At 41.6% G+C, this 26,963-nt stretch overlaps 3 protein-coding genes across 5 annotated transcripts in view; 1 reads left to right on the forward strand and 2 right to left on the reverse strand.

Moving 5' to 3' along the window:
- Positions 1–3: 3 nt before the first annotated feature.
- abhd16a (abhydrolase domain containing 16A, phospholipase) lies at positions 4–10,655 on the reverse strand. The gene is made up of 20 exons (XM_063878316.1): positions 10,537–10,655; positions 8,838–8,894; positions 8,687–8,753; positions 7,625–7,711; positions 7,286–7,371; positions 7,073–7,146; positions 6,768–6,875; positions 6,509–6,623; positions 6,322–6,423; positions 6,147–6,210; positions 5,996–6,045; positions 4,689–4,812; positions 3,958–4,062; positions 3,807–3,870; positions 3,594–3,650; positions 2,518–2,580; positions 2,371–2,447; positions 1,653–1,751; positions 1,141–1,187; positions 4–606 (listed from the first exon to the last, which is right to left on the reverse strand). The coding sequence occupies exons 1-20, from the start codon at positions 10,636–10,638 to the stop codon at positions 523–525; spliced, it is 1,632 nt and encodes a 543-aa protein (XP_063734386.1). The 5' UTR covers positions 10,639–10,655; the 3' UTR covers positions 4–522.
- An 82-nt stretch (positions 10,656–10,737) lies between these two features.
- Positions 10,738–23,749, reverse strand: g6fl (g6f-like). 2 transcript variants are annotated; one of them, XM_063878318.1, is made up of 11 exons: positions 23,530–23,749; positions 21,913–22,245; positions 20,716–20,982; positions 20,368–20,400; positions 18,762–19,097; positions 16,117–16,383; positions 12,496–12,621; positions 12,111–12,184; positions 11,811–11,837; positions 11,406–11,452; positions 10,738–11,111 (listed from the first exon to the last, which is right to left on the reverse strand). In XM_063878318.1, the coding sequence occupies exons 1-11, from the start codon at positions 23,600–23,602 to the stop codon at positions 11,105–11,107; spliced, it is 1,590 nt and encodes a 529-aa protein (XP_063734388.1). In that variant the 5' UTR covers positions 23,603–23,749; the 3' UTR covers positions 10,738–11,104. The 2 variants fall into 2 exon arrangements, with proteins under 2 accessions (XP_063734388.1, XP_063734389.1); XM_063878319.1 differs by lacking the exon at positions 20,368–20,400.
- A 2,711-nt stretch (positions 23,750–26,460) lies between these two features.
- Positions 26,461–26,963, forward strand: part of si:ch73-22o12.1 (nectin-2) — a 78,810-nt gene continuing 78,307 nt past the window's right edge. Inside the window, exon 1 of one of the 2 annotated variants that reach the window (XM_063878320.1) lies at positions 26,461–26,882. In XM_063878320.1, the coding sequence (XP_063734390.1) occupies positions 26,795–26,882 (88 nt within the window). In that variant the 5' untranslated portion in view covers positions 26,461–26,794. The remainder of the gene's footprint in view (positions 26,883–26,963) is intronic. The other variant, XM_063878321.1, reaches the window with a different exon arrangement.

Raw genomic sequence — 26,963 nt, forward strand, 5'->3', positions numbered from 1 at the left:
GCCTTATGTCAAACATTTTATTCATATTTAATAGAACATGTAAGAGGACATTTCAGGATACAGCTTTGTTCGTTTAGATAGTGTCCACAAAAAATGAAAGTGAAGAGCTTATCACTTTGGCTGCATTTTTAAAGATTAAAACAACTATACTATGATTTTGTTTTTGTACTATAGCGATGCATTTGAACTTATAATTGCTTCTGTGCAAATACAGCCAAAGAGGGAGCGGTGACAGATGGCTTGTGAGTTTTCATAAAACAGACTAACACTGATAAGTACGAATAAAACTAACCTCAAAAGAAAACCATGTACCATAATTTACAGGCGAGTGTGTGTGTGTGTGTGTGTGTGGGTGGGGGTAGTAGTAGATCAGATCTTCCCAGATGCCATCACAGCAACACTATACATGACACACTGTGGGAAAGCTCTGCGGCAGATTACAGTACATTCACACCATGCCAGGAACACACACTCTTGACCACAGGCCATCTGAATGCTGTGCTCGCGTCCATCCCTCGTTCTCTACAGCCTCCAGGGTGAGTGGAACTCGGAGGCGGGCAGAGGAGTGCAGTGTGTTGTTTCAAAGTTTCGCATGTACTTCCGTGCCTGGAGAGAAAGGAAAAAAAAGACAGCGGGCATGGGGGAGGAATAGACAATGAGAGGTGTGGGAGGGAAATGAACAAAAAGTGCACAACTTGATTATATTAAGTTCAGTCTTCCTGGCTCAGTGCCTTTACAAATGTCTCCCCATCCTCTTAAGGCTTTACAGAGGAGGTGAATAAAGCCCGATTCAGGGGGAATTACCCAGGGACCCAAAGCACGGCATTAGCTGTAATTGATGGCAGTGCTCTTGTTTGTTAAATGACTTCAATAAGCTGAGCGCGGCGAAATATATTACTGCAGTCAACCTGAGAGCACAGGTGAGCCGGTTGCTATGGAGACAGCTATAGTGTGCATTGGTAGGAAACGCCGTGAGTGAATAGCTGTGATGTGTTTCTTTAAACGAGAAAATAGGAGAAAGGGAAATTCGACCTGGCATCGCGCCTTGGACAGGTGTGATAAAGACGTGGGGTTCTTGCCCTTTAAACCAAACGGAAGAAAGAAACAATGGGTGAGACAAAAAAAAACTGATTTCCTTACCAAGAAAAGAGCAAGCTGCCTCCTTCCCTCCATGGTCATGTCCTCACCTGGTGAAAAAAACACAACAGTGTGTGTGTGTGAGGCTGTGTTAAAGACCTGTGAAGTGAACCATGTCTGAATCGGGGGACATTTCCATTGTCACAGCGAAGGGACAGAGCAGAGAAAGACAAAATGAAAGAGTAGACCCTAAAAAGGGCCCTATAATGCTCAATTCCAGGTTCATATTTCTATTTATGCCTACATGTTTACAAGCTTTAATGTTCAGTGTGGTAGAGGAACTCCATCTACTTTGGGGTTTTAGCCTTCACAGAAGATAAACACACTACAGGAAATGGAAAACCCCCAAAAGTAAAATAGGTTCCATTAAAAAAAGAGGCAAGCAAACCATAAATCATCCTAATCCTGTAGTAACAGCAGTGGTGTTATAGTCCGCCTGTATGTGGGTACTTCTGTGTGCACTTTGTTTGACTAGTAAATGTGAAAGGACCTGGAGGGGGGGGGGGGGGGCTTACCAACACTCCATGGAAACAAAACATCTCCCTCTGCCTGATACGACTGCAGCACAGACACACACCAGTCATCGTCCACCTCATAGCCGCTGTACACAGACGCTGCAGAGGGAAAGGGTCCGGCATTAAACACACAACCAAATACAAAAGCATTCAGGTACACACACACACACACACACACACACACACACACACACACACACACACACAGGCACACACACACACACACACAGGCACACACACACACACACACACCTGAGTTTTGAAGCCGCGGTGGAAATGACTAACTCGAACAGTACATTTTTGATTTTCCATTTTATGTTTCTTCATCTTTCTTGGGTAATTAATATTGTACTTTTTACACTCCTACATTTATTTCACAAGATGAGTTACTTTGCAGGTTCATCTTTTAATTACAAAAATGTAATTGACAAATTCATAATGACATACTTTATGGATAAATATACCTGGAAACATAAAAAGTAATGACAGGTGTCTGCACCTTTACCCGCTGAAAACTAAAACACTCTTCCTTTAACGGATCATTAAGTAGAATATGATAAAAAGAAATGGCGACTTCATAAAAAGTACTTTTATTTTTGTTGCTTTGTTATATTTTGGTGTGTACATTCACTAAGGAATATTCTTGAGTATTTCTACACTGTGTTGTTGTTAATTATCTCCCACCTCTGGTAAACAGTGTAATGGTGCTCACACTTACCTTCTTCTAAGGGATTGGAGGATCCCAGCCAGTGTCTTACAACTCGAACTCCTTCTTCTGTCATTATTTTTGGATACCTAAGCAGGGAAATGACGTCACTCAACAAGTACTGATACGTCGATCTTATCCAACGATGAGAACACTGACCTGAACTGCAGCAGTTTGAGCAGGAGGTCGTTGCCTCTGTTGGACATGACGTCCTCCGGACCCCTGCAACGCACAGAGTGCAGATTCATATTAGAGATAGAGTCAGTGGTCTTGTTACCGGGTCATTAAGTGAGTGAATGCTTCCTTCTACCTACTGCGCTAATGGACGAGTCCAATCAGCCTGATATTTTTGTGCTTATGACCAAGCAGCTCTCATGTTTGAAGTAACTCCGACTCTTTCAAAGCCCGTCTTACAGAGTGACTGAAAGGCCTGTGGGGGCTGGATGCCATCTACCTAGGTCGTTTCATTTACTAATTAATTACTCTCCCCTAAAAGATGGAGAGTTGCTCAGCCACTGATCAGTGGGTATAGAGAGAGTAAATAGGGTCAGCCATTTTTTGACATCCAGGGTTAATCTTGGGAATAGAGGATTTATTTTTTACCAAACCAGAGATGGTGACTGTTTTGTTTCTCAAGTCTGAATGAAGAGTGTCTTGTGATGACGAGGCCAATGTGCTAGCTTAAGTTTGGAGAAAAACGGAACGTGTCCAATTGTTTTTTTCTGTTTAATAAGCAGAATAGATGAATATTCGATGTTATGTCAACTTGCTGCTCAAACATAAGCTGATTTCTGAGTTGTGTTTCAGTTATTACTACAACTATTAAACAATTTTCAGGATCGTATTAGTATTTTGTGCCTCTAATGGGACATTTATCCATGCTTTAATGTTCAAAAAGCTCTTTATTTTTCTCACACTGCCTGTGCTGCAGCTCCTGTTGTTGTGATTGGTCAGCCGCTTAGAGATGTCCTGCCCCTTAGCCTATCACGTACAATGTGATGTGATGTTACTATGTTATGGAAGCTGCCAAAGGAGTCCAACGGAGGTTTTTCAGTGTTTTCTTCTTTTGGCAGGAGCTTTATTGTGTTATAACTTTCAATAATATTACTCAGCCGTTGCTATGCCCTAATTCATCATCTTATTCCAACCATGTGTTGCTTACAGGACGCATGTCTGGAAAGCACTCCTGCTTTACTCAACACTGTGACATTTAACGATGGAGTGACAGGACTCACGTTGTGGTGATGATCTCATCTCTGGTTCTCCTGATAAGCAGGACCGGTCCCTGATATCTGGAGGAAGAGAAGGAGTCGTGTTAATCATCCTTTCTACTGTGAGCTACGCCTGCCACGTAAAAGGTTAGTTGCACAATTATAATCCAATGAGTTGCGTAATGTTCAGTGAAGCAGATTTTGTTTTTTATGATGAGTGAATTGGGACTGACTCACTTGAGAAGTTGGTCAGCGTTGTTGAGGTTCATGTACTGCCTCACTGCGTGTTGAACCAGCGGTCCTGAGAGAAGGTATTTCAGAGGTTAAAACAGATCCACCTGCTGCAAACAATTAATACAGTGTATGACCTTTAACCCCTCAGACTCACGCCAGCTGTCGGGCATGACCTTGAGGGCCAGCGGCAGGAGGTCATCGAAGGAGGCGTCCAGCACCACTGATTGGATCTCTGGGTATGACATCACTGCCCAACTGGCTGTGACAGGATATGGAGGGAGGGAGGGACACAATGAAGATTACGGAATGAGCAGAATCAGAAAGATCTGGAGCGGAGTCAACGAGGACGCATTTTTGTAACTTCCTAACTGAAAGTTAGCATTGACCAAAAGCTGTGCGATTCTCCTTCAAATTGAAGAAACAGCAGAAAATAAGCTCTGTGGTAGAAAAACACTTTTGATGCTTACAGGTTTTCTTCAGCTAGATATTCTCCTCAAGCGTAAATGGAATCGAAGTCAAAAGCTAACATTGTGTATAAAGGAACACCACCTCCGCTAAGCTAAAGGCGGCTGTTTCTGCGTGATGAAGTTTGGTAGTCTTATTTTGCCACTTGTTAGCCGACGCCTTTTTATGACACATAGAAAATTCAGACATTCACAAGTGGGGTATTTACTGATGTATCTGTCATGGAATAAAATGTGAAAATCGCTTGTTTAAATCACAGATCTATTTAAGGGATCTAACTACAACACGTTAAAAAAACAGCTGTCTTCAAGGGAACTGGATATAATGCCGACTAATTTCCGGGTTTTAGGACTCATTCCTGCACCCCTCGATACCTCAATTAAATATCAAAGTCTCCTTCATGTGTTGGTCTCTGTGTACCTGTGAATCCTCCGATGGACCAGGCATACACGACGATGTCGGAGAGCTGGAAGCCCAGTCTGTGCACTGCATACTGGATCACCACATCCATGGCGTTGGCTTCATTCTGGGGGAATGGCACTCCCTGGAAGAAAGATAAACATTTTTTTTAAAAGAAGCAATATCCATGCATTATTAAACATAACAGTAACACTCAATCCGCCTACAACACACTCCCAAAGAGATGACAGAACAGCGATAATATCGACCACGGGATCTTAGCCAGAATTTCTACATGGTGTTGTTTTTCAATGTGTGTGTTTTTTAGGAATATGTGAAGCACAGGCATACATTATAAGCTAATGCTAGTTTAAAGGCACATTTGAACAACTCAATCATCACACATGACCCACTAGAAGTGTGCGGCATTGACCGTATTAAGGATGGTACGATACACATTTGTAGTCATTATCAATTCCAGTAAAATCAACGATTTCTGAGCACCAGTTTCAATACCACTGTTCAAAATAAATACAAATACATCTAATAATATGAACTCTGTAATGTGCACTATAACAGCTTCTCTTTTATCACCATTGGCATTTAGGGTAGGATTAACAGGTCATAAATCCCTCTTTAATTATTGAAAAAAAAGAACATTTCCTTCAATCAGATTTTTTTTAGTTTCTCGACAAAAACTACATTTGAAAAAAACGTGATAAGGATATTTATGTTCTAAATCTTTGGATCTCGTCCTACCCCTAGTCTGTAGATACAGAGACGACACGATGTGATGTGATGTGTTTGGGGCGTTTGCAAAGCATAGTTTCCACAGCTCGGAAAGCTCAGCTAAATCCTCCAGCTGGAAACAATACTATTCCCATCAGACAGCTACACTGAAGATCACTAAACTAACTGGATAGTGTCTTGGATCCAATCAGAATACTTTTATCGGTCCAACAGAGGGGAGATTTACATTGTTAGGAGGAAGGGAAACCGGAAAAATCTACCTATTCTGACTTTAAGACTGTAGCTCCTCTTCTTTGGAACCAGCTCCCAGTTTGTGTCTCAACCTGTCCGGATTGAGGCTTAAGATTCTGGGTCCGATATTTTTATTGTATTTTATTTAATTTCATTTTACCTTCACAAAACCATTTTGGCAAGTTGATTTCTTTATGTTGTATTTTTATTCTTTTACACTGTCATCCATGTACGTTTGATCTGTACACACCCTAAAGCCCCCTGAGACAAATGTGTGTTGTGATATTGGGCTTTTGAACATTTGATTTGATTTTGATTCAGTACCAGAAAGTGAAAACACTGCTTACCGTGCTGCCTGCAAAGCCGGGGTGGTTCCAGCCAAGCACAGAGTAGCCACCTACAGTGCACATTAACAAGTTTAATGGAAATGCATATCAGATAGAAATGATTTCTGTGCTTTAGCGCTGTAAAACATCTTGGGAAGTACAGGATCCTCACCCTCCAGTGGAGTGTTCATGCAGCCCACCTCATAGAAGCCTGCGTTCCCCTCACAGCAGATCACCTGTGGCAGAATTCAAACACTTCAGCAGCCACCCGTAATGTGAGACGAGTTTTGTTGCAACCCTGGAGCAAGCCCAAGGCACAAAAACAACCAATGAGTGCAGACACTAACCAGGGTCTGGCCTTTCTGTCCCCCCTCTCTCCTCCGATCCACAAACATTGTGTCGATCTCATTGCCATCGCAGGCCACAAGCTTGTTCCTCTGGCCATCAAACTGTGACAGAAAAAAAAGCGACGTCAACAGAGAATGATGATTTATTGAAGTGAAAACAGACGGAGTGATATTGTGTGATTTTTACCTCTTCTATTAGCCTGGCCTGGCCTTGCTGGAGCATGGGCCTCATGGCTTTCTGCAGTAATCCTACAGAGCCCGGGTACAGCATCCTCCTCCCAAACGAGTGGACAATGAGAAAACTGGAGAGGAAGAAAATAGACTTCATTAGCAATGCTGGAATAGCACTTTATAGTTTCCTGGTCAAATAAATAGGGTGCAAACCGCTTTTATTAGTAACACATCTGTAGTGTCGACTTTGCGTTTCGATGGTGCTGCATACACACCTGATGATGTGACATGGTAGAGTGCGCACAGAGTGCAGGACGCTGTCTGCTGCTCCTCTCAACCTGGGCTCTGGCTTCAACAGAGAAACACCAGCCTTGGAAAGTTTTCTGTCAAACAGAGTCAAAGGCTTACAATGAAACAGATGAGCCCTAAAGCATTCCACATTCAGTGTATGCATTGATCCATGTACTTCACCGTGCTTTGAGTGCATTGTATACATAATGAAATGACCCTGATAAGAATGGAATTGCAGCAGACACATGGTTGTTTAATATTGCAAATGAAAAGAAGAGGAGAAACGTACGGATTGCTGACTTCTGACCAGCTGAAATCCGAAGGCCAGTACGAGAAGTCAAAGTCGTAGCACCTCAGTTTTTTCTACATGGGAAGCACAAAAGATGTCTCTTGAGTTCTGTACAGCGCTGAGGTAGTAATATGGCTAATGACATAAGTAATAAATGATGATTGTTTCTCATTATTCCCTAAAACTTGGTTATAACAGTTGCCATGACCTCACCTTGTTTGCTGGCGTGTGATCATTCTTGTTTTCGTCAAGAATAGAGATGAACTGAAGATACTCCGAGCTTTTCCATCGCCCCCACCCTAAGGGAGAAAAGGATAGAAGAACAACCAAACAGAGACAGACATAGGTTTCGTAAATATGTAACAACAACATTTTGCTGCCAAGCCTCAAGGCTCCGTTTAGTATGCTATGAGAGAGTAGACCAGGTGCAACGGACTGAATGACTGACTGAATAAATCTTATTGGCATGTGGAATACAGAGCTGATTTTGTGATCGCAAAAAGACAATTGAATTGCGTTACTCATTGCTTGCCAGCCGGTGGAAATCCTTACCTCTAAGACAGGCTACTCCGAGGAGGCACACCAGCACTGTTCCCACATACTGACTCACTGGAACCAGCTTACTGCTGCAGATGTAGCCTAAAAATACACAGAGCAACAGTGACACAGACATCCATATATCCCCGCCGCCCAACACCCCACCCCCCCGTTACCCCCTTCCTTCCTTGCTAAACCTGAGCCTCATTAACGAGCACGGTACAAAGATTCACAGTCTGACAACTACCCTACAACCATATGCATAAATCAATATCAGGAGCTCAATTATACACCACGGAGCAGCACACAACCTCCAGCAATTAATTTCTATCGCGGCACAGTCTTTCTGGATGATTCAGTTGATTAACTTTATATTAATCCCACTTGTAGGAGAACAGTGAACATCCCCCCAGTGGCAGTTTTTCTTCCTTAATGGAAGGGTAAAAGTCATCCATAAAAAAACTATTTTTCTTTGACATTTGTCACCGCCAAACCTTCTGAGAAAGACTTCTTCTGAGCGAGTCAAGCTTACATTTCAATACAAACCCCAAGAATAGTTGAAAAGCATGAGACAAGGTAAATAAATACAGTTGTATACTTATTCATAGTTGGGATTTTAGTTACATGCAGGAAGGGTAGGTAGGAAATATTATCATGACTCTAACTTGGATATTTTCTAATTTACAGTATTTTTAAATTAAACATAATATGCAATAAGTATGCAAAATAAAATTGAAATTCAACAAATTATAATAGTGTAATGACCACCCAGTTGTGTACAAGCACTCTTTGTCACAACCAATCAAATTTGGTCTTTTAAGCATCAGAACAAAAGTGAATAATTTCACTCATCACACATCACAGTTACTCAAAGCCCAAGGTGACATCTTAAAGTGTCTTGTTTTGTCTGGCCCACAGTCCAAAACAAAAACCCATTCCATTTACTAAAAAGAACAATAGGGTAAAGCAGCATATGCTCACACTGAATACTAATATATTTAGTTATGACCACAGTAAAAAGTAGAGAACACACGAGTCACCCTGTGTTTCCCATCAGACATCATTCAAAGAGCATACCTTTCCTGTACAGATAGCAGAGGAGAAGAGGAGAGCTGTAGTAGGACAGAGACCACAGAGCTGAAGCCTGCACGGAGAAAACAGAAGCTTTAATCGACAAAGCTTCTTAATCTTTTCCATATAATGTTATGACTCATGCAGCTTTACTGACCCAGCCGAGGATGCTGTCAGTGTGTTTCTCCAGACTCCTTGGTTGGTAGTTCCATCCCTGTTGCGAGGGAGGGGGAATCATATTGTAACATTATCTACTTTATTGGTTGATAGCTTTCTTCAATCCTTTTTGCTTGTGGGAAATTAGCAGGCTAAATGTTTGCATGCGATACAAATATAGCAAGACCATGCACACCCAAGTTTACTCTCTCTTGGTTCATAGCAGACTCTGCTCTACCATTGCAAATATTACTCTGACTGTTACTCTCATACCTGTCTCTTGTGAAACAATGCCAGGTAGGAACTAAAATTTCTCGTAGGCTAAGGGGACATGAGAATAGAATGGACATGTTAAGATAGAGATGAAAAAATTGTTCAAGTGCTATGAATTTAAGTGGATTAAGTACAGTATGTAATAATGAAATCTAAAACTGTAACTCCAGAATTATTCCTACTTATGGGATGCATTTGCAAAAGAGGCCTCTTCTTCCTGCCCCTTGTGATAAAGGGTAAGTTAGTTTCTGGAGTAAAGCCAGCAATATTTATTTGGGAACTCTCCTAGACTAGAAGCTTATTGTAAAAAGGATGCTAATACAGATGCTATAGATAAAAAGGCAAATCAACGGTTGTTCAATTCAATTTCAGAAGGTATGATGTTTTTGTCTGGAAAATAGGAAAAAGCTGGAAAAGAATTGGGAAGTTGTGCTGTAAGATAACCGGTTTGAATAACCTTCAGCATCTATATGAAGTGAGTTTAAACTCAAAAGGCCTGGATTATTGTTCAAATGGAATTTCTGATGCTTCCTTCAGGGCGAGGTTGTTCGCCTGAAAGGTATCAGAAGCCCTTACTGGCTCACAGCGAGGAAATTGTCACTAATAGATACAGATTGTCTTTTGTTCCATCTTCTATTGGCTCTATTGGATAACATAAGATAAGATATATTTTATTGATCCCAATTTGGCAAATGCTTTCGACACAGCAGCATGTAGATAAGGCAATGCACATTAAATAGAATTAAATACACAATGAGATACTATAACTAAATAGATAAAGAAACAGAATTTCAGCAGTAGAAGGTAGACATAACTTTGTGTATTGGAACATCATAAATTAGTATGGCAAATTTAAAAAAAACGTGTAAAAAATGTGTACATTAACTCATGTTGCAGTTACCATGGTTGCCTTTCAGAGAGCTAACGTGAGCTAGCCATTAGCATTGACTGTAGCCTTTTAAAAAGACATGGTGATAAAAATGCTAGGTACACACAGTATTTACAGTTGTATTGTCAAAGTAAACATATATGTTAATTTGTACTTTGTGTTTTCTGTTTAGCTTTTTCTCATTTATCCTTCCGTTTTCTCAAAGTTTCCTCTCACCTGCCTCTCACTTAGCATTAGCATAACCAGGTTAATGTCATTGAGGAAATCAGTTTATGAAGCTTCAGCTAGACTATATGTAACTGTGGCGAGGAAAGAAAGATTAATAGGTAATGAAAATAAAGCGTATCATGTCATTTCATTCATTTACAAGCTGTCCCTCCGGCTGTTCTGTGTGCAGTGACAGCAGGGGTTTCAATAACAAACACCTGACACTTCCGGGACGCAGCCATAGCTACATCAATGCTAACAGCTCAAATACTGCTCGGTTTTCACAGTCGGCTGTTCTGAGACATATGCAAAACATGATAGGTATCCCTACCCTCCTCCCAGCTCTGCCTTCAGGTCGAGACGGGTCCGTTGAACGGTGAATTCGTTGCAAATGAGGCCCTAAAACACAGCGGAGCCACATCCAGCCAGCCATTCTTCCACTAGGAGGGCTACGGAAGCCTGCAGTGACCAGAAGTCTCAGAGGCGAAAGCGCTTCGAAATTATTTTTGAAAAAATGAATTGGAGACAGCAGCATTGCAGAACTTTTTATTAAAGCAACTATTGTTACATATAGATATACAAAGAAGAACAACACCTTACAGTATAATTTTAGCGATAGTACATATTTCCCACACATTTGGGACACATTTTAGAGCATTATGTGAAAATCGTCAATCTTCAAAATCAACTCAGTAATAAAGTTCTTATGAATAGAAATAGCTTAGAATAATAAAGAAAAAACACATTTCCCTAAAGCTTTAAAGTTTCCCTTCCAATCCCAACTCTGACATTCAGTTGTTACTTTTGTTTAAAAAGGCCTTCTGCTGCAGCTTGGAAACTGAGCGGATGTGACAGATGGATGAGGATGAGATGTGGGTAGGTGATCAGCTCTGACACTGTTAGTATCTGAAAAACAGAGCACAAAGACAAACTCGCACAAAAATCTCCCGTCCCCCAGTCTCTTTTATTCTTCCTTAAACACAAACACAAACAGCCCACGCAACAACAACAACACAGGGGCGAAGGAGCGCTGCCTGTCAGCTCATGGCGTGATATTATGCCACAGTGTCGGAGTGATGTTCAGGCCAGCATGATTGGTAAGTGTGAGAGGAATGTGAGTGGCAGTGCACACACACACATGAACACATTATACAATTCAACAAAAGCACAAACAGGTGATGCAAGGCTTTTTTTGCTTACCGCTCCAGTTCCTTATAGACATCATTCTCTCCTCTTGGCTTCAAATCCTGGCATAAAGCAGAAAAGGGGGGAAGGGGAGAGTGGGACAGTGAAGAGGATAAAGAGAGAGACTCACTGTAGTGAGGCCAGATTTATGTCCCTGTGTACCCCGTGTAATGAGATTGATTTGTTAATACCGCTAATGTAAGGGTGACAGTTGATATGCAATGGGTTTATCTGAGAGAGGGCTGACAGATTGGAGAAAAGACTGAGAGTGTGAGGGAAGACGTATCTGCTGACAGCTTAGGGAGGAAGAGAGAGTGAGTCTGTATGCATTGGTGGATGTGTGTGTAATAACTTCTCACAAACACACATATGCAACACGCCTCTCAATGGGTGTGCGCAAGGGAAAACACAATAACTCACCATGTAGACTGAGCCCTGGGGAGGAGCCTGTTGGGAAGGTAAGAGAGCAAGGAAAACAGGTTTAATGAACAACAAGTGACAGAGTGGGGGGGATAATGAAAATCAGAGGGGAAACAGAAACAGAGGAGGAAAAGAAAAACATTAAAGAATACTAGATGGTAAAGGGTAGGGTGAGAGGAACGAAAATGGAAAAGAAATAGTGATTAATACCAGCAGGGGGGGAGTAAGAGAAGGGAAGATGAGGTCAAAATGAGGCTGACATTCATCCGAGGATATGTTAAAAATGTCTGAATACATCACCTGTCTGATATCCTCAGGATTCTCATAGATGTTCTCTGTTTCACGCGAGATGACAGACAAAGAGTGCTCAACACCTGAGGACAGCAGATAGATAGTTACCATTACAGTCTCTCACACACACACACACACACACACACACACACACACACACACACACACACACACACACACACACACACACACACACACACACACACACACACACACACACACACACACGCACAAAGATGTACAGGGAGGGGAGATGTGGGGGCAGATTCATTACAACAACCCCAGAGGATGTCATGGCCCACATCACTCGGTGGCAGCAGACAGGGGCCAGAGATGGACGGAACACGGAAAGCTGTCCAAAAGAAAAAGAAAAAGAAAACCCCGGAAGACTTACCACGATCAGAAATGTGTTTCTGTCTCCATAGCAACACACCGACAGCCGCAGCAACCAGGGGCACCAGGAGTAATAAAGCAGAAAGAGAAGGTGGTAGGGAGGGGGTGGGCACACTGCCACTCTTCACTGAAGTATGAGAAAAAAGTGTGAGAAAGAGAAAAGCCATGAGTATTTCCAAGAACAGCGATAATGTAAAACTTGTAGAGCTATGTGTGTGTGTGTGTGTGTGTGTGTGTGTGTGTGTGTGTGTGTGTGTGTGTGTGTGTGTGTGTGTGTGTGTGTGTGTGTGTGTGTGTGTGTGTGGGCGGGGGGGGGGCTAAATCACATGAAGAAAAGTTGTTGCTGTATGTTTTTCCAGTTTTGGGGAAACGGGGGAAGCTAAGATTTCCTAAACATGTTACATGCATTTGCATCATACTGCTGCCAGTAGCAGACAGTGGTTGCGGTGGCAGCAGGCGAGGATATCCAGGCTCTGTCAGACACACTGAATAAGTCTGTACGACAGCTGAGTAGACATTGATCTGACAGACCCTTAGTCTGGACAGTAGACTGTCAATTTGAGATGCGGACAAGAAGAATGAAAGCGCCAGCATCAAATAGAGCAGATGCTGTCGGATCATTACAGGAAATCTCAGCAAATGCCACTTCAATACAGAGCAGTTGATTTAGACTTTTTTGCAAATCCTATTTCCTATTCTTAGCACTTAATATCATGTAAGTAGTTATCTATGGAGGTAAAGTCAGGCGAATTCTCTTCGTGCACACTCTCTTGACAACTGATCCTGGCAACACACTTCCTCCAGGCACCCTGACAAACAATGTAAATAGCAGCTCAATGCAGCATTGGAAAACAGGTGGTTAGAAGGCGTATGCAGGATTATGATAAACATTACATAAGCAAATCATTTGCTCTCTGAAGCATCAGTCAAATTGTGTTATACGAGCTCACGCGTGCTATGGAAGTTGTCAGGTATTGTTTGCATAATAAGGATGACATCACTGTTGCAAAACAGCCACAGGGCAACACGAGAAGCAGGAGGGAGGTGTTCATTTCCGCATAGACCGCTGTCAGTTAGTGTACCTGAACATGTGTTCTGTCGCTGCCTTCTCACTGTTCATGGAGCACATAGCAATCTGATCCGTCAGACATCTTTGGATTCTCACAAACAGACCTGCTTCTACAGAACTACAGACTGCTAATGAATCATCATCTCTTCTAAACAATTTATAGTGTCCCTCTGAGGTATTCAATTGACACAATCCTGGCAGAAGAACCTCAGACATCTTATCAAATGTTGACAAGGTGGACCACCTTAGTCCTGGTGTCGCAGCTTTTATCCATCTTAGACATGATCAATCATTATATGCTGTGTGAGGTGTAATTGATTGGTGAGTGTGTGTAGAGGTTGCTAATGGAACATAGTGGAGAGTGCTGACCCCGAAAACTGACCCGCACTGTTCTCCATGCCAACTTTAACGCATGAATTATGGTAATTGAGTGCAGCGAAGCGAGGAATAAATGCTCCCAGTTTCTCTCTAACACAACTCCACTTTCTCTCTTCCTACCTCATCATCCTCTATCTCACCTTTTCCGTTCCTTTATTGGCACTTCCTCCCTGTGTCGTCTATTTCATCTCAAATGAGGGAGGGGGGGAATTTCATCAGAGCGTTTGTAGGGGAGGGTGGTTGATAGAAGGCAGACCAAAGAACTGCTTGAATGCTTTGCAAATGATGGACCAACTCGGGATAGCAAATGATTGCAGAACATCCCTGACATTTGAAGTATTTTATGTGCTGCAGAGCACAATGATTGCTTCATTTTTGCATTCTCTGAACTGTGCCACCAGTCAAAGGAATTCTATTATGCACACTTTTTTTTTTCATCTACAACCGGCACAAGCTTATAGCACATAAAATATCTCAAAATGACATTCAAATATCACTTGTTGTATTAATTATTTTCAGTTCATTTTTGTTCCAACCCTGTGCAAAATCACACTGTCCTTGTATGCCTCCTTGTTACCCAGATGAACTATCTATAGACCTATTGGAGTAATGGTCCTTCCTTTTTGTCATACAGTTTATTATTATCTATCTGGCACAAATGCAGAATTTGTGCAACCTGTAATGGAAGATTATTGGGAGGCTGGGGCTCAGTGTGCTAGTGTGTTGATCTTCGAATCAGGGGAGCACAAGTTCAAAACCCACTGCAGTCAGCATGTCGTTGTGTCTTTGGGCAAACCACTTCACCCCAAGTTGCTCCTGTGGGGATTGTGCACAGTATTAAGTGCATGTAAGTTGCTTTGAAAGGTGCAAATGGCCCAAAACACACTTCCATTATGAGAAACATGCTGCACCTTCAAAAACGAAAGTTAAAAACTATGCAAATATAAAAACACTCTTGCAGAGTCTGTTTCATAATTGTAAGTGTTTGTCAGTATATTTGAAATGACTAGGTTAGCTTCCTTAGCTAACTAGCTTACAGTAGATCTGCAATACTTTGAGAAGGAATCACATTGTTAAAATAAGCCGATAATAATTGCATCATAGGTAAATTTCCATCAACAGTGACAGTTGGCCAGTTTTATAATCCCTGAACATTACGCTCTTTTTGGTGGATGGAAGTTGGTTACGATTTGTCACTGTCCCTCTTCTTCATCTGCATGTATTTTGGCATTTTTGTGTGTTTTTATTTGCATCATTCTTCAAACTGCAGCGCACTGGAAGTTTTTTGGGTAGCTGCTTCACGTTTGCACCTGTCGGCCACCTTATCCTTCATCTGTGTCTGTAGTTCACCCAACACTCACATCGTATGAACTCAGTCTCTAAATTCGGTCATTTAAATCAGACAAATGCAACACTATTTATTACTTTTCTGAGCCAGACTGTTCAATCAGGCGAACCATTGCTCGTTCTTTTGCTCTCCCTATCTTTATCACCATCTCTCTCTTTCTTCCATTTCCATTACTCTTATAGCTGTGCCATCAGCGTGCATCATGATGAGCTCCGGGCCCCTCTCAACCCAAGTGATGTATCGGGGTACGGGGAGTGAACTCTCCTCTGCTGAGGGATCCATTCAACTGTCACATCCTACTGTGCCTCCCCACAGCCACCAATACAATAAGCCTGAATAATTTAGCTTTTGTGGGGAGAGATGTCCTGAGGTCCTGTCTTCTTATATTCACATATCAGATTGGTGAGTGTGATGAGAAGTTTTATATTTTATAGAAGGCTGAGCAGAGTATTAAAATTGTGGTTATGAAAAATGGCAACATAAATGGACTGAGTTATTCCCGCTGGATATTATCTACAAATCATAACTCCACAGAAGTCTTGACCTTTGATCTTTTTAACTATATTAAGGAAGCATAACATATGGCATCTGTCAGGAGCTTTTCTTTCCTCAACAAACCGTGAGCTTTCTGGCAAATAAATTGACCTGAGGTTGGCATGAATGCGCCGTGGAACGCTTCACGGAGCACATATCGGAGAATCTTCCACATTCATGGTTCATTATCTCCACTGAGTTGACAGGAGATCTGCCAGGACTCCTGTGCTACTACAATAATAAAGTGTTGATTAAGAACATCTGAAAACAGACCTGTTTTTGTGATACCATACCATCTTTCTTGTCTTCATTAGGTAGTTTGACAGCTTGAGTTGCAATGACGGTCTGCCCATTTTCCAGCTGTATGTTGCAGGTGTAGTTCCCGGCTGTGTCAGAAGTGATGGGTAAGGGCAGATAGGTGAAGATGCTGCCAGGTTGTTTGCTTGACATCTGCAGCTTGTGACTCTTGTTCTGGTGTTTCCAAACTGCACTTCTCACCTGGGAGCTCTTTGAGTATAGACACCCCAATTCCAGCTTTGAGGAGGATATGCTGGTTTTAACTGCAGACCAGCAAACAAGAGGGGAGAGGAGTGTAGGGGGAAAAGGGTAAAAAAAAAAAAGTTACAGAGGGACGAAACAAATGCAAAATATCAAAGAAAGGATGAGTGAGTGAAAAAGACAGACAGGAGGGACAAGAAAAGAGCGAGGCAGAATGAGAAAGTGAGTTAAAGGGTAGTGTGTGAATATAGAAAAGGCCAAGGACAGATGGAGAGTAATGGCGTAAAGGGAAAGTGATATTAAAAACAAAGAACAATTCAGAGAGGGGTCAAAATAATATATATTCATTAAAGTGATTTGCTGCTAATGCATTGGTTGACTGTGACTGATGCTTAGTGTCTCATCAAATTGAAATGAGGATCCATCTGGGTGTAATCAAACTCCACAGACCCCCCCACACACACACGCATAAAAACACAGACGTTTCAACCTTGATTAGTGTGATCAGCGTGGGCCACATGCAGCCTTGGTGGGAGGGCAGCAGGTATAATCATACATAATGATACTTATAATTAGGTGGGGTAAAAATATATGCATCACATGATTGGTGTGTGTGTGTGTGTGTGTGTGTGTGTGTGTGTGTGTGTGTGTGTGTGTGTGTGTGTGTGTGCGTGTGTGTGTGTGTGTGTGTGTGTGTGTGTGTGTGTCTGTGTGTGTGTGTGTGTGTGTGTGTGAGGGATGCATGTTTGTGAGGCAGAGTGACAGTGACTGATCGGCCGGTCATGTCTGGGCGGCCGTGATGGATGCCAGTGGGACTGTGATTAGTAAAGTCTTCGAAGGCCGTCATGACAGGGCATTGCGTGTGTGTGTGTGTGTTGGTGCAGATGTATTCTGTGTGTTTCTGCAAAGGGTGAAACCTCCCCAAGGCTCTCTCGTAAAAATCCACAGGTGTTAGGCTTATATTTTTCCTTTTTAAATGTATGAATAGAGAAAAAGTTCCTTTTCATGAGCAATATTGCTAATGTAGGTTATTCATTTAGTGATGTGACATTTTACCAATGGCTCTGGGACATTTTTGAGCTTACTCAACATTGCATGATCTGTGGAAAAATAGGCATTGGGGGTTGGGAGGAATTCAGTATCTTGCTTAAGACTAATGCTTCTAGAAAACTGGGTTATTTGGCTGCAGGGAAGTGTTAAATTCACTGTGTAGCTTATTGGGACTTCTTTTAAACCTATCAGAATAAAAGAGAAATTGGACATTTACTCAGTTCTGCATGTGCACTAAATGTGGATCTGGAGCCAGACAGCGCTTAGCTTAGCTTAGCATAGAGAATGAGGGCTAAGAGAAACAAGCCTGGCGCGGCTGAATGTGAAAATGCCTTGAGCTCACTCATTGTCTCATTTGTTTAATCCACACACAAACAGAAATGCAAAAACAGCAAGTCGTGGTTAAAGAGGAGTTATATGCTCTAACAGGAGGGTATGGTTGCCAGGGTCTTGTTGTTACAGTGAGGTTGCTAGGCAACCAGCGGAGAGGCAGCGTCCCGCCATTTCTGCACCTTCCCAAAACCGACAATTTCTGATTAGCCCGCTGTGTTAAGGTGAGAGGGGAGCCACAGCTTGAACTTCACGCCTTTTCTTCTGCATTTTTTTCCATTTTTGCATCAAGTTTTATTTATGTAAGAGTCGGCCTCTGTGATTGCTTTCTCGAACAGATTGTATTAAAAAGTATGCTATCCTTATAAACAATATTGTGTCTTCACCTCTCTATAACAGCCGGTATTCAAATCTTATGCTAAGCTAAGCTAATTGCCTCCTGGTTAAAGAGGCCTTATTATGCTTATGTTCAGGTTTCATATATAACACACTCCAGGCATAATAGAGCCCCTTTAAAGGTCTATTTTTAAAGCACATACATAAAAACGGCATTGGTCGGCTTGTCTAAATCTCTGCAAAGCAAATAAACATATTTCACTAAATGTCAGAGTATTATTTTATAAATACTACAGATGAGTGACAAATCATAGGGGTGACAGAAGGATTTGATGAGTAATGATGCTGTGAGTCATGTATTACAGCCTCTGGATGCATCAGACCAACACATTATTTTATCCAAACACCAAATGAGGGGAAATATCTTTTTCAAAATGATGTTCAATCCCCCTCGGAGCATAAAAGCTGTCCTGGTGGATCCTAATAGCACAGCATGTTGTCAAAACACTTTATGCTGTGTTGTCCTTATATTTGTCATCCAGCTGTTTATTTAACCTTTCATAACAGCTGCTCTGCATAACAGCATCCACAAATAACCGTGCTGTATATTTAAAAATACCCAACGCTATTATAAAAATTGACACCACTTGTCTAAAAATCCATCCCAACCCTGTTGTTTTACTCATCCTACTCCTTGCCTTAATAATCTGACCCTGATCCGTACCTTTGATCACGGTGAGCGTTGTATTCTTGCTGTAGGAGTTTTCATTGTAGAACACTTCACAGACATAGAGGCCACCATCTTTGTAACCAGGGGTGAGCAGAAAGGAGAAGCTCCCGGCGTCTGCGTTGTAGGGCGGGCCGGCCAACTTCAGGATTGTGCTTTTCCTGTTAAAGGTGGAACCCCTCCACCGGTCGTACTTGTACACCAGCTTAATTTCACTGTACTTATTGGTGTCTGGATGCAGCCAGTAGAGCAAGACGTAATCCCCCTTGGTAACAGCACAGGTTAGGTGGATGGGTGTGTTAACCTTAGTGGCAGTGGAGATCTCTGTCTTTGCTGGCAAGAAAATAAAAACATATTTGATGATTATATTATTGCCTTGTTGACTGCCCATTTCAGACTGATGTTAAAGAGGACATATTCTGCTCTTTCTCAGGTTCATATTTGTATTTTGTTCCTCTCCTGGGACATGTCTCTTTAATGTTCAAAAAGCTCTTTATCTTTCTCATACTGCCTGTGCTGCAGCGCCTCTTTTCACCCTCTGTCTGAAACCAGAGCCCAGTCTGCTCTGATTGGTAAGCTCTGTTGTGATTGTTTAACCGCTAAGAGATGTCCCGCCCCTTAGCCTATCCTGTAGAATGTGTTGGAGCGCTAGCCAACAGAAGCGTGGGTGTTACATAATAATGTCCTTATGTTACGGAAGTAAACAAAGGAGTCCAATGGAGAAGTTTCAGCCAATTTACATGCACAAAAACCTATATGTGTCATGATCCTTGTTTTGTGTATGTTTCCTGCTTTATTTTGAAATGTTTTCCCCTCTGTTTCATGTTAGGTTTACTTCCTGTCTGCGTTTCCCTCCTGCGCCTGATTGTGTCATTGTGTTCACCTGTTGCCCCTGTGTTTCTCCTCCCCTCTCCAGCTGTGTCTTGTCTTGTGATTACCCTTGTGTATTTAATCTTAGTTCCCCTTTTGTCTCTTGTCCGGTCGTCCTCCTTCATGTGTCAAGCTAAGTATTTTTCATGTCCTGTATTCCCCTAGCTTATTATTTTCATTAACAGCTTTTTTAACAAAGCTCGCTTTTAGTTCAAACCCCCACACCTGCCTCACTTTGTTCACTCTGTGCTTGGGTCCTGTCACCCAACCCTGACAATTTGACACACTACAGGAAAGAGAAAACCCCTCAGAAGCATAATAGGGCCCCTTGAAATGGTCAGAGAAATCCAGAGTACAATAGACTCAAACAAACTAACATTAGCTTTAATTATCCACAACGCAATGCAGTCAAGTTTTAAGTAAGAGGTGAATGTCATCGCAACTGTTGAATGACTGACGCAGGATCAGATAGAAGAAGGAGACAGATATAAAGACAAAACAGAGCATATAGAAAGGGAATTCAGAATAAAACGAGTGAGTGATTGAAGAGTGATGTGAAGACAGAGAGAGTAAATAGAATAGTAAGGGAGTAGGGAAATGGAGATTTTCCCACAACAATAGGGATTATGTTCATAAATGCTGAGAGTTATTTCTTCAGTTGCATCCTGCGCCGCCTGATTAGCAAGCTGCTGACACAGGACTTTCAAACTGCTTCAGTTACAAAGTCACTCACCAAGTGTTTTATTGAATGAGGACACTTTGTCAGCTGTGGAGAGAAGGAGAACAGGGGTGGGGGGAAGGCAAAAAAGCAAATAATGAATAATACATGAATGTAGCGACTATAATATTCACAGGAATGGTTGAATTTCTGTGAAGATCTACAGTGGGCTTTTGGATCTCGAAACTGTTCCATATGAGTAAATACTTTGAAGAGCGGTAGCAACACGATGCCTAAATAAATAATGCCGCTGCTGAGTTTTCTAGCACTGATGCCCACTCATCCCATCAACAAAAGCAACAGAATATGTATTCAGTTCCTCAATGTTTATCCTTTTATCTCTCTCTCATGAATACGCCTCACCATGTAGAGTCACGTTCACGTTGAAGGCGAGGAACGAGTTGCTGCTGTTGCCCCATGGGTAAACCGTGCAGACGTAGGCCCCGGAGTCACTGTCCTCCATCTGAGGCAGTTTGGCCAATACGCTTGTTTTTGGCTTTCTCTCGCTCTTCATAATGGTGCCACTGGGTGCTGCCCAGGTGATCTGGGTGACAGCATAGTCAGGGAAAACATGGGCAGTCAGCCGCAGGGTGCTTCTACGAGGAACAGGTGCAGGGGGGACAACCGTGACTGGGGAGGACATGGACAATCAGGGGTGGTGTATAAATGTTGCAACAACAACGTTTTAGTATATTTAATAACAAGTAAGACTTTATCAGTTACATTTAGCATGTTTCTTAGGAAATACAAAACTTTTATTGTGCACCTTTTTAATCTCTTTGTGGGTGTACAATTCATAAATACTATGGTGCAAATTAATGTTTTATCAGCAACCTTTGCAGTTTATGTATGATTAGAGTAAAACTGAAAATGCCACTAAATCCCACACTCGAGAGCAACCTCAACTACAAGTTAAAACCCTTCATTCATAACCGTCATTATGTGTTATCAACAAAATAAAGTAATTCAAAGTAAATACTAAGTTATGTACTAACATAAGTTTGAATTAGAACTGTTAAATAAGTATAACAAACAAGTCAAAAGTACAATATTTCTATCTGAAATTTAGAGGAGTTGAAGTATAAAGTATTATAAAATAGAAATACTCAAGTAAAGTGCAAGTATTATGCATGAGTTACTGAGTAAATGTACTCAGTTACATCCAACCACTGCAGAAAGTATAAATGACTTGAGGATTCCCTTGAATTATCAATCAAAGAGTTTTTAGTTAAATAATATTTCATAGATATGTATGTCAAGAGGCGTCATACAGAAATGTAGAAATGAAGAAAAGTATGAGGACATCACTCAAAAGAACTGATGTGTATAAATATGTCAACAATAATATAGAGGTAGTGTTCTACACTGAACTCTCACATATAAAACAAACATCTGTGACGTGTGGACAGTTTTCATTCCTCTTGTATTGCTTTTAAAAAACCTGTTTGTTTATTGCCTGATATGATTGTCTCTTTGCTCTTAGTAACTGTGTTGTGAAGTGCTTTACGAATAAAGATCATTGAGAGTTGGTGCACACACTTAACCTGGGGATTTTTCTACCTGTCAGGATGGCTAAGAGGATGATCTTCTCCTTCAATTTCCTCTCCTTTTGCTTTATCATGCACAAGTAGAGACCCCTGTCCTCGAATCTGGGAAGAAGGAACAGGGAGAACACCCCGGAGTCTTGAAATTTAGGGTCAGTCAGATGCATGGATTTCTTCAAGGCGCCGCCAGAAAACTCCTGCTTTTCGTTGGCTGAGAGAACTAGTTGCCATTCTTTCTCACCAACCAGCTTCACCTTCCAGTTAATGGTCATTGCACCCCTCACTGTAGTATCAGAACAGTTCAGGATGGTAGGAATGCCCTCTCTAGTCACCACAACATCGTCCCAGTCTGAAGGGGAGAGGACAAGAATGTAAGCGCTGTAATAGCAGAGTTACTCACCAAACGTCTCTAACTAGGCCTTCAAAATCTGCAGCTCTCCGTGCCGATGGCTATTTTTATCCTTTCTTTTAAGTATATGTTGACGTGTTTTCAAATTGGTCTTGCTCACATGCCCATAAGAACAGTCCCTCGTCCATGTAATTGTTCCTTGTGTCCAAACTGGCTGCAAAGACATCTCCTTTTAAAGCTATTTCAATATCAGTGAGAAGTATTTTGGTTCCTTTACTTAAATAGAATTATCGATGCCACATGTGAAAATGTGAGTAACAGCTCTGCATTCAACCCATAATCAGGCAACAGTAAGTGTTATCAGCAAAATGTACTGAAAGAATCAAAAGTAAGAGGTACTTATTGGTCTGTAAAATGTACCCCGACATTGTATAACTATCATATGTGATGCTTTTGTACTAATTCTATCTGCTGCATTAATGTGTATGTGCATTTTGCTGCTGTAGATGTTGAAGATTTATGTAATTATTGATAGTTAATGGTAGTTAAATCTACAGCAAAGCAACATATTCCATATTTGTAGCAATATCAATATATGTATTTAATTGTGTCCTGTTTTTTTAGCAACACATGAAATCACACCTTATCCTTCTACATTAGATATAAATAAATATAATAATTTAATGGAGATGGAGGGCATTCACTTGACAAGGAGGAAAAGCTGTCACACTAATGTAGAGAGAGAGCACATATGCCTCTGAGATGTATTTTTTAACTTGATACATGTCAAGTATCTTAAATTTGTACTTCGTAAATACAGCACATGTTAAGTCAATGTACTGAGTCGAAATAATAATGGGTGTTTTTCAAAATGACAGTCTTATTAGCTCCACTTTTCCTCTAGCTGTTTCGCTGGAGAGCAGAGCAGCAACGAATGGATGTTAACAAAAATAGACGACTTTGTACAAAAGGAAATTGACTTTGAACAACAACACTTGGTTATTCTAATGCAGACCACAGAAAAAGTACCCAGGACTGCGACTATTCAGGATCTTTTTGCAGCCAGTATGGACACAAGGAATAATTACAGCGACCAGTGACTTATAAATCATACATGGACTTGTGAGAGGGTTGGATTAAATACAATAACTTGCACTCGGTTAACTTGATGCTTCACTTGTTCTCAACTTGAACACATTGGATACTTGGAAAGCAACATTAGCTGGAAAATGTAGATCAGTTTAGCAACATATTTATTAAAAAAACACCTCAAGAATTTCCTACCTGTGATGCCGTAGTGAGAGGAACACACCACAGAGAAAGAGACAAAGATAACGGTGAGAAAAGCACACTCCATCACACCTTGAAAGTAAAGAAATAAAAACCTCTCTCTGCACCAGCTGTCTATCCAACGCTGTGACCTTTCTTAGCACACTCCAGAAGTATTGCTCACTTTCCTGCAATATTACTGCTGCCTCTGACTGACATGTTAACAAGATCGCTGCACATATTCAGCCCAACAGGATGTGGCTGGGATAATCAGCAGGAAACAAGCATCCTTATTGCTATCATGTGTGTTGGTTTTATGCTGATTAATTACAAAGACTGGTATTACCCCGACCTTATATTAGCTTTACAACACAATGTAAGCCTACAAAACAGTGAAATACTGGGTAATTGGTTAGGGAACGTCTGACCTTAACATTCAAATTGACAAAAAGAATGAGCATGTACTGGTGTGTATCACATTGAGTGTGTGAAACGGAGAAAAATGATAAGAATAGCGAGGGATTGAGGGGGATGAAAAAGGCAGAAATAAAGAGTTTGGGTTAGTGTGGGTGCACAGCAACCCCTGGGCTACATGTCTTTACATCCCATAAATGTCTTTAATTAAGCTAAAGGTATTATCAGCTCCTCTGAGCACTATTACAGATTTTTCCATAATTACCATTGGGTGAATGGGGGCGGCGAGGAGAGATAGCGATGGAGAAGGGAGAGTGAGAGAATGCAGATATGTATTGTGGGTGTCTAATGACAGGGAAGGAAGAAAAAAAATGTGGGAGAGCAGGAAGGGGGAGAAATGTGTGAGAGGTGTTCAGACAGAAAGAGAAAACCCGAGGAGAAGTGTGAGAGCAGAGAGTGTGACTTCAAAGAAGCCTGTGGCTGCTGACACAGAACCCAGCGCTGATCCGGTGGCCCCTCCTCTACGGGTAAATAATCACCATAAGCCTTGGCTCTGTCTAATGAATCCACTGCCAATGAGCTAATATCTGTTAACTATGTGCTTCATTATCACTGCCACAGACCCCCCGAGAGCACGAGGATGGAGGGCAGGATGAATGGCTGCAAGGAGTGAAGGACGACTGGACAAAAGGAAATCGAATGACACGCGAAGAGGGGAAGAGGGAGGGAGATAAAGGGGGAAGGAATGAGGAGGAAAGTGAAGTGTAAACGAAGGGAAGGTGTAAAATGACAAGGGAAAAAGAGGTTATGCACTGCATAAGAGAAGTGGGTGGTAGCAGTAGAGTCTAAAGTGTGAAGGTCGATTTGATATGGGTATGAAAAATGGATGAGTATTGGAAGGAAAGGAATGAAATCCCCCATTTGGAGGCCGTTTTCTTTAAAGCTCCTTATTCTACCATAAATGCATAACATTTTGTGGTGGCAGTGGCTGTACGGGTGGTCCCTGCTCACTTCCTCTGACTGTTGTTGGTGCTCAAACGTTCAGCTACAGGGCCAAAAAAAGAGGGATGCAAATTAAAATATGGCTCTGCAAAAATACTGTTGGCATTAAAAGCCCACAGCTGCTTTCTCCAGATGCTTTCACAGTCTCTGGATTTAGAGTGAGCAGGGAAGGAAAGAAAATGAAACTCATCCTGCCTCTGTGACGACGTAAACCTCCAAAAGACGAACATTCTTTAGCTGTTTTTTTTCCTGGTGTGCAGTGCATTGTTTGACCTCTGATCGTAATCAGCGTCTTCAGAAATACAATCTGGAAATAGGAGGGTGACACTGGAAGGGAATGTGGAAGTTGAACAGAACAGAAGGAGCCGAGCAGCCAGTTTAAACTGTGGGATTTACTGAGATGTAATTACATTGGCTGTTAAACACTTGGGTGTAGGGATTAGACCAAAACCAGATAATGCCTTCGCTATGCTAGTATGCATCCTTCCACAGAGGGAAAGAATTGGAAGTTATTTTGTGGAAGAAGAAGAAATCTCATCAACAAGAGGGTCTGCAAATAGATAAACAAGGAGCTGTTTCCTCTTGATTTGATTTTGCTGAATGCCAGTAGATTCGTTTTTGTCTGCGCTCATTAATGGATGTTTATTGATTTTGGCATCTGTTGGACTGGGGTTTATATGAGCTAATCTCAATCGTGTGCGTGTGTGTGTGTGTGTGTGTGTGTGTGTGTGTGTGTGTGTGTGTGTGTGTGTGTGTGTGTGTGTGTGTGTGTGTGTTTGCAGAAACAAACAGCAGAGGGCGTAAGAATCATCTGTTTCAACGTGTCTCACCACTTTTTAAAAATGTGTTAACTTTACATTGTTTTAAAGTTGAATACCGTTTTTCTGTAGATGATACTCAAATACATCCCTAAGTAATTCACTATATGCATTTACAGCAGTGGCTGGATGTTGATCTGTATATATACATATATATATGCAATTGTCCTTTTTCATCCACAACAAAGCAGCTTTGCAATCGTTTTGTACAAAAGAAAAGACACAGAAGTGTGCTTACTGTCCATTGTGTTAACCCCCCCACCCAGAAAAACCGAACATATAGTACGGTCATAAAACAATACCATCAAAAATGAACAATTAAATAAGAGTAGAAATATCATAAAAAAGACAAACAAATATAAATAAAAGTACAAAGAATGATAAACTATATAAATATATATTTCAAACAAACATCCATACTGGATGAACGTAGCTGATCCGGAGCTTGTAAAATATCTCCATTTTTTCCTAAATATGAATCACGCTTTTGCACAATGTCCATCCTGGTAGAAATCACAGTTTAAGGTCCCGTTCACTTTAGATCATAGATAAATGTTGTGTTTTTGTTTTCAAACCGGGCGGAAATGCTTAGGAGGTTTCAACAAGTCGCTCCCAGATACCCCCCCCTCCCTGCTGTTGCTGGTCCTAATTGGTTTTGGGGCAGAGGGCTGTGACGCCTCCGATGACATCACACAGTCACACACAGTCTGACAGTCGCCCGCTCGCAGGAACTAGTTGTTGGAGTAGACTGAGCGCAGGAGCACTTCATTACAGGCAGAGCACCAGCTGTGGGGGAATATTCACCTGTGCGCTGCTGCTGCCGGGAACAATTCAGCAGGATTTTCATTTGTTTCAACACACTCCGTCTTAAAGGCGCAGTTAAGGACCCATCTGCCGGACTCCCGCTCTGTCCTGAAGACAAAACAAGTTTATTCCGCCTTGAATTGGTGCGCTTTTACGCAGAAACTGTCGCGCATCTGAAGGTTTCGACTGTACATTTATCCCGGAGAGCTTCCTGGTTTTCAAAAAGCGGACCGTAAAGCACCATGGCGAGACATGACGCCCGAAATTGGTATGACTGCTCCAAAATGACCGAACTGCTCTTGTTGGTGGCCTCGATACTTCTTCTACACGGTAAGACCTGGTAAAAACTTAATAGTGTCCAGCTGGTTGTGGGCAGCTCTCTGTCCTCCATGTCTTTCTCAAAGCTTTAAT

Source organism: Eleginops maclovinus, chromosome 3, assembly GCF_036324505.1.
Source record: "Eleginops maclovinus isolate JMC-PN-2008 ecotype Puerto Natales chromosome 3, JC_Emac_rtc_rv5, whole genome shotgun sequence".
Classification (NCBI taxonomy): domain Eukaryota; kingdom Metazoa; phylum Chordata; class Actinopteri; order Perciformes; family Eleginopidae; genus Eleginops; species Eleginops maclovinus.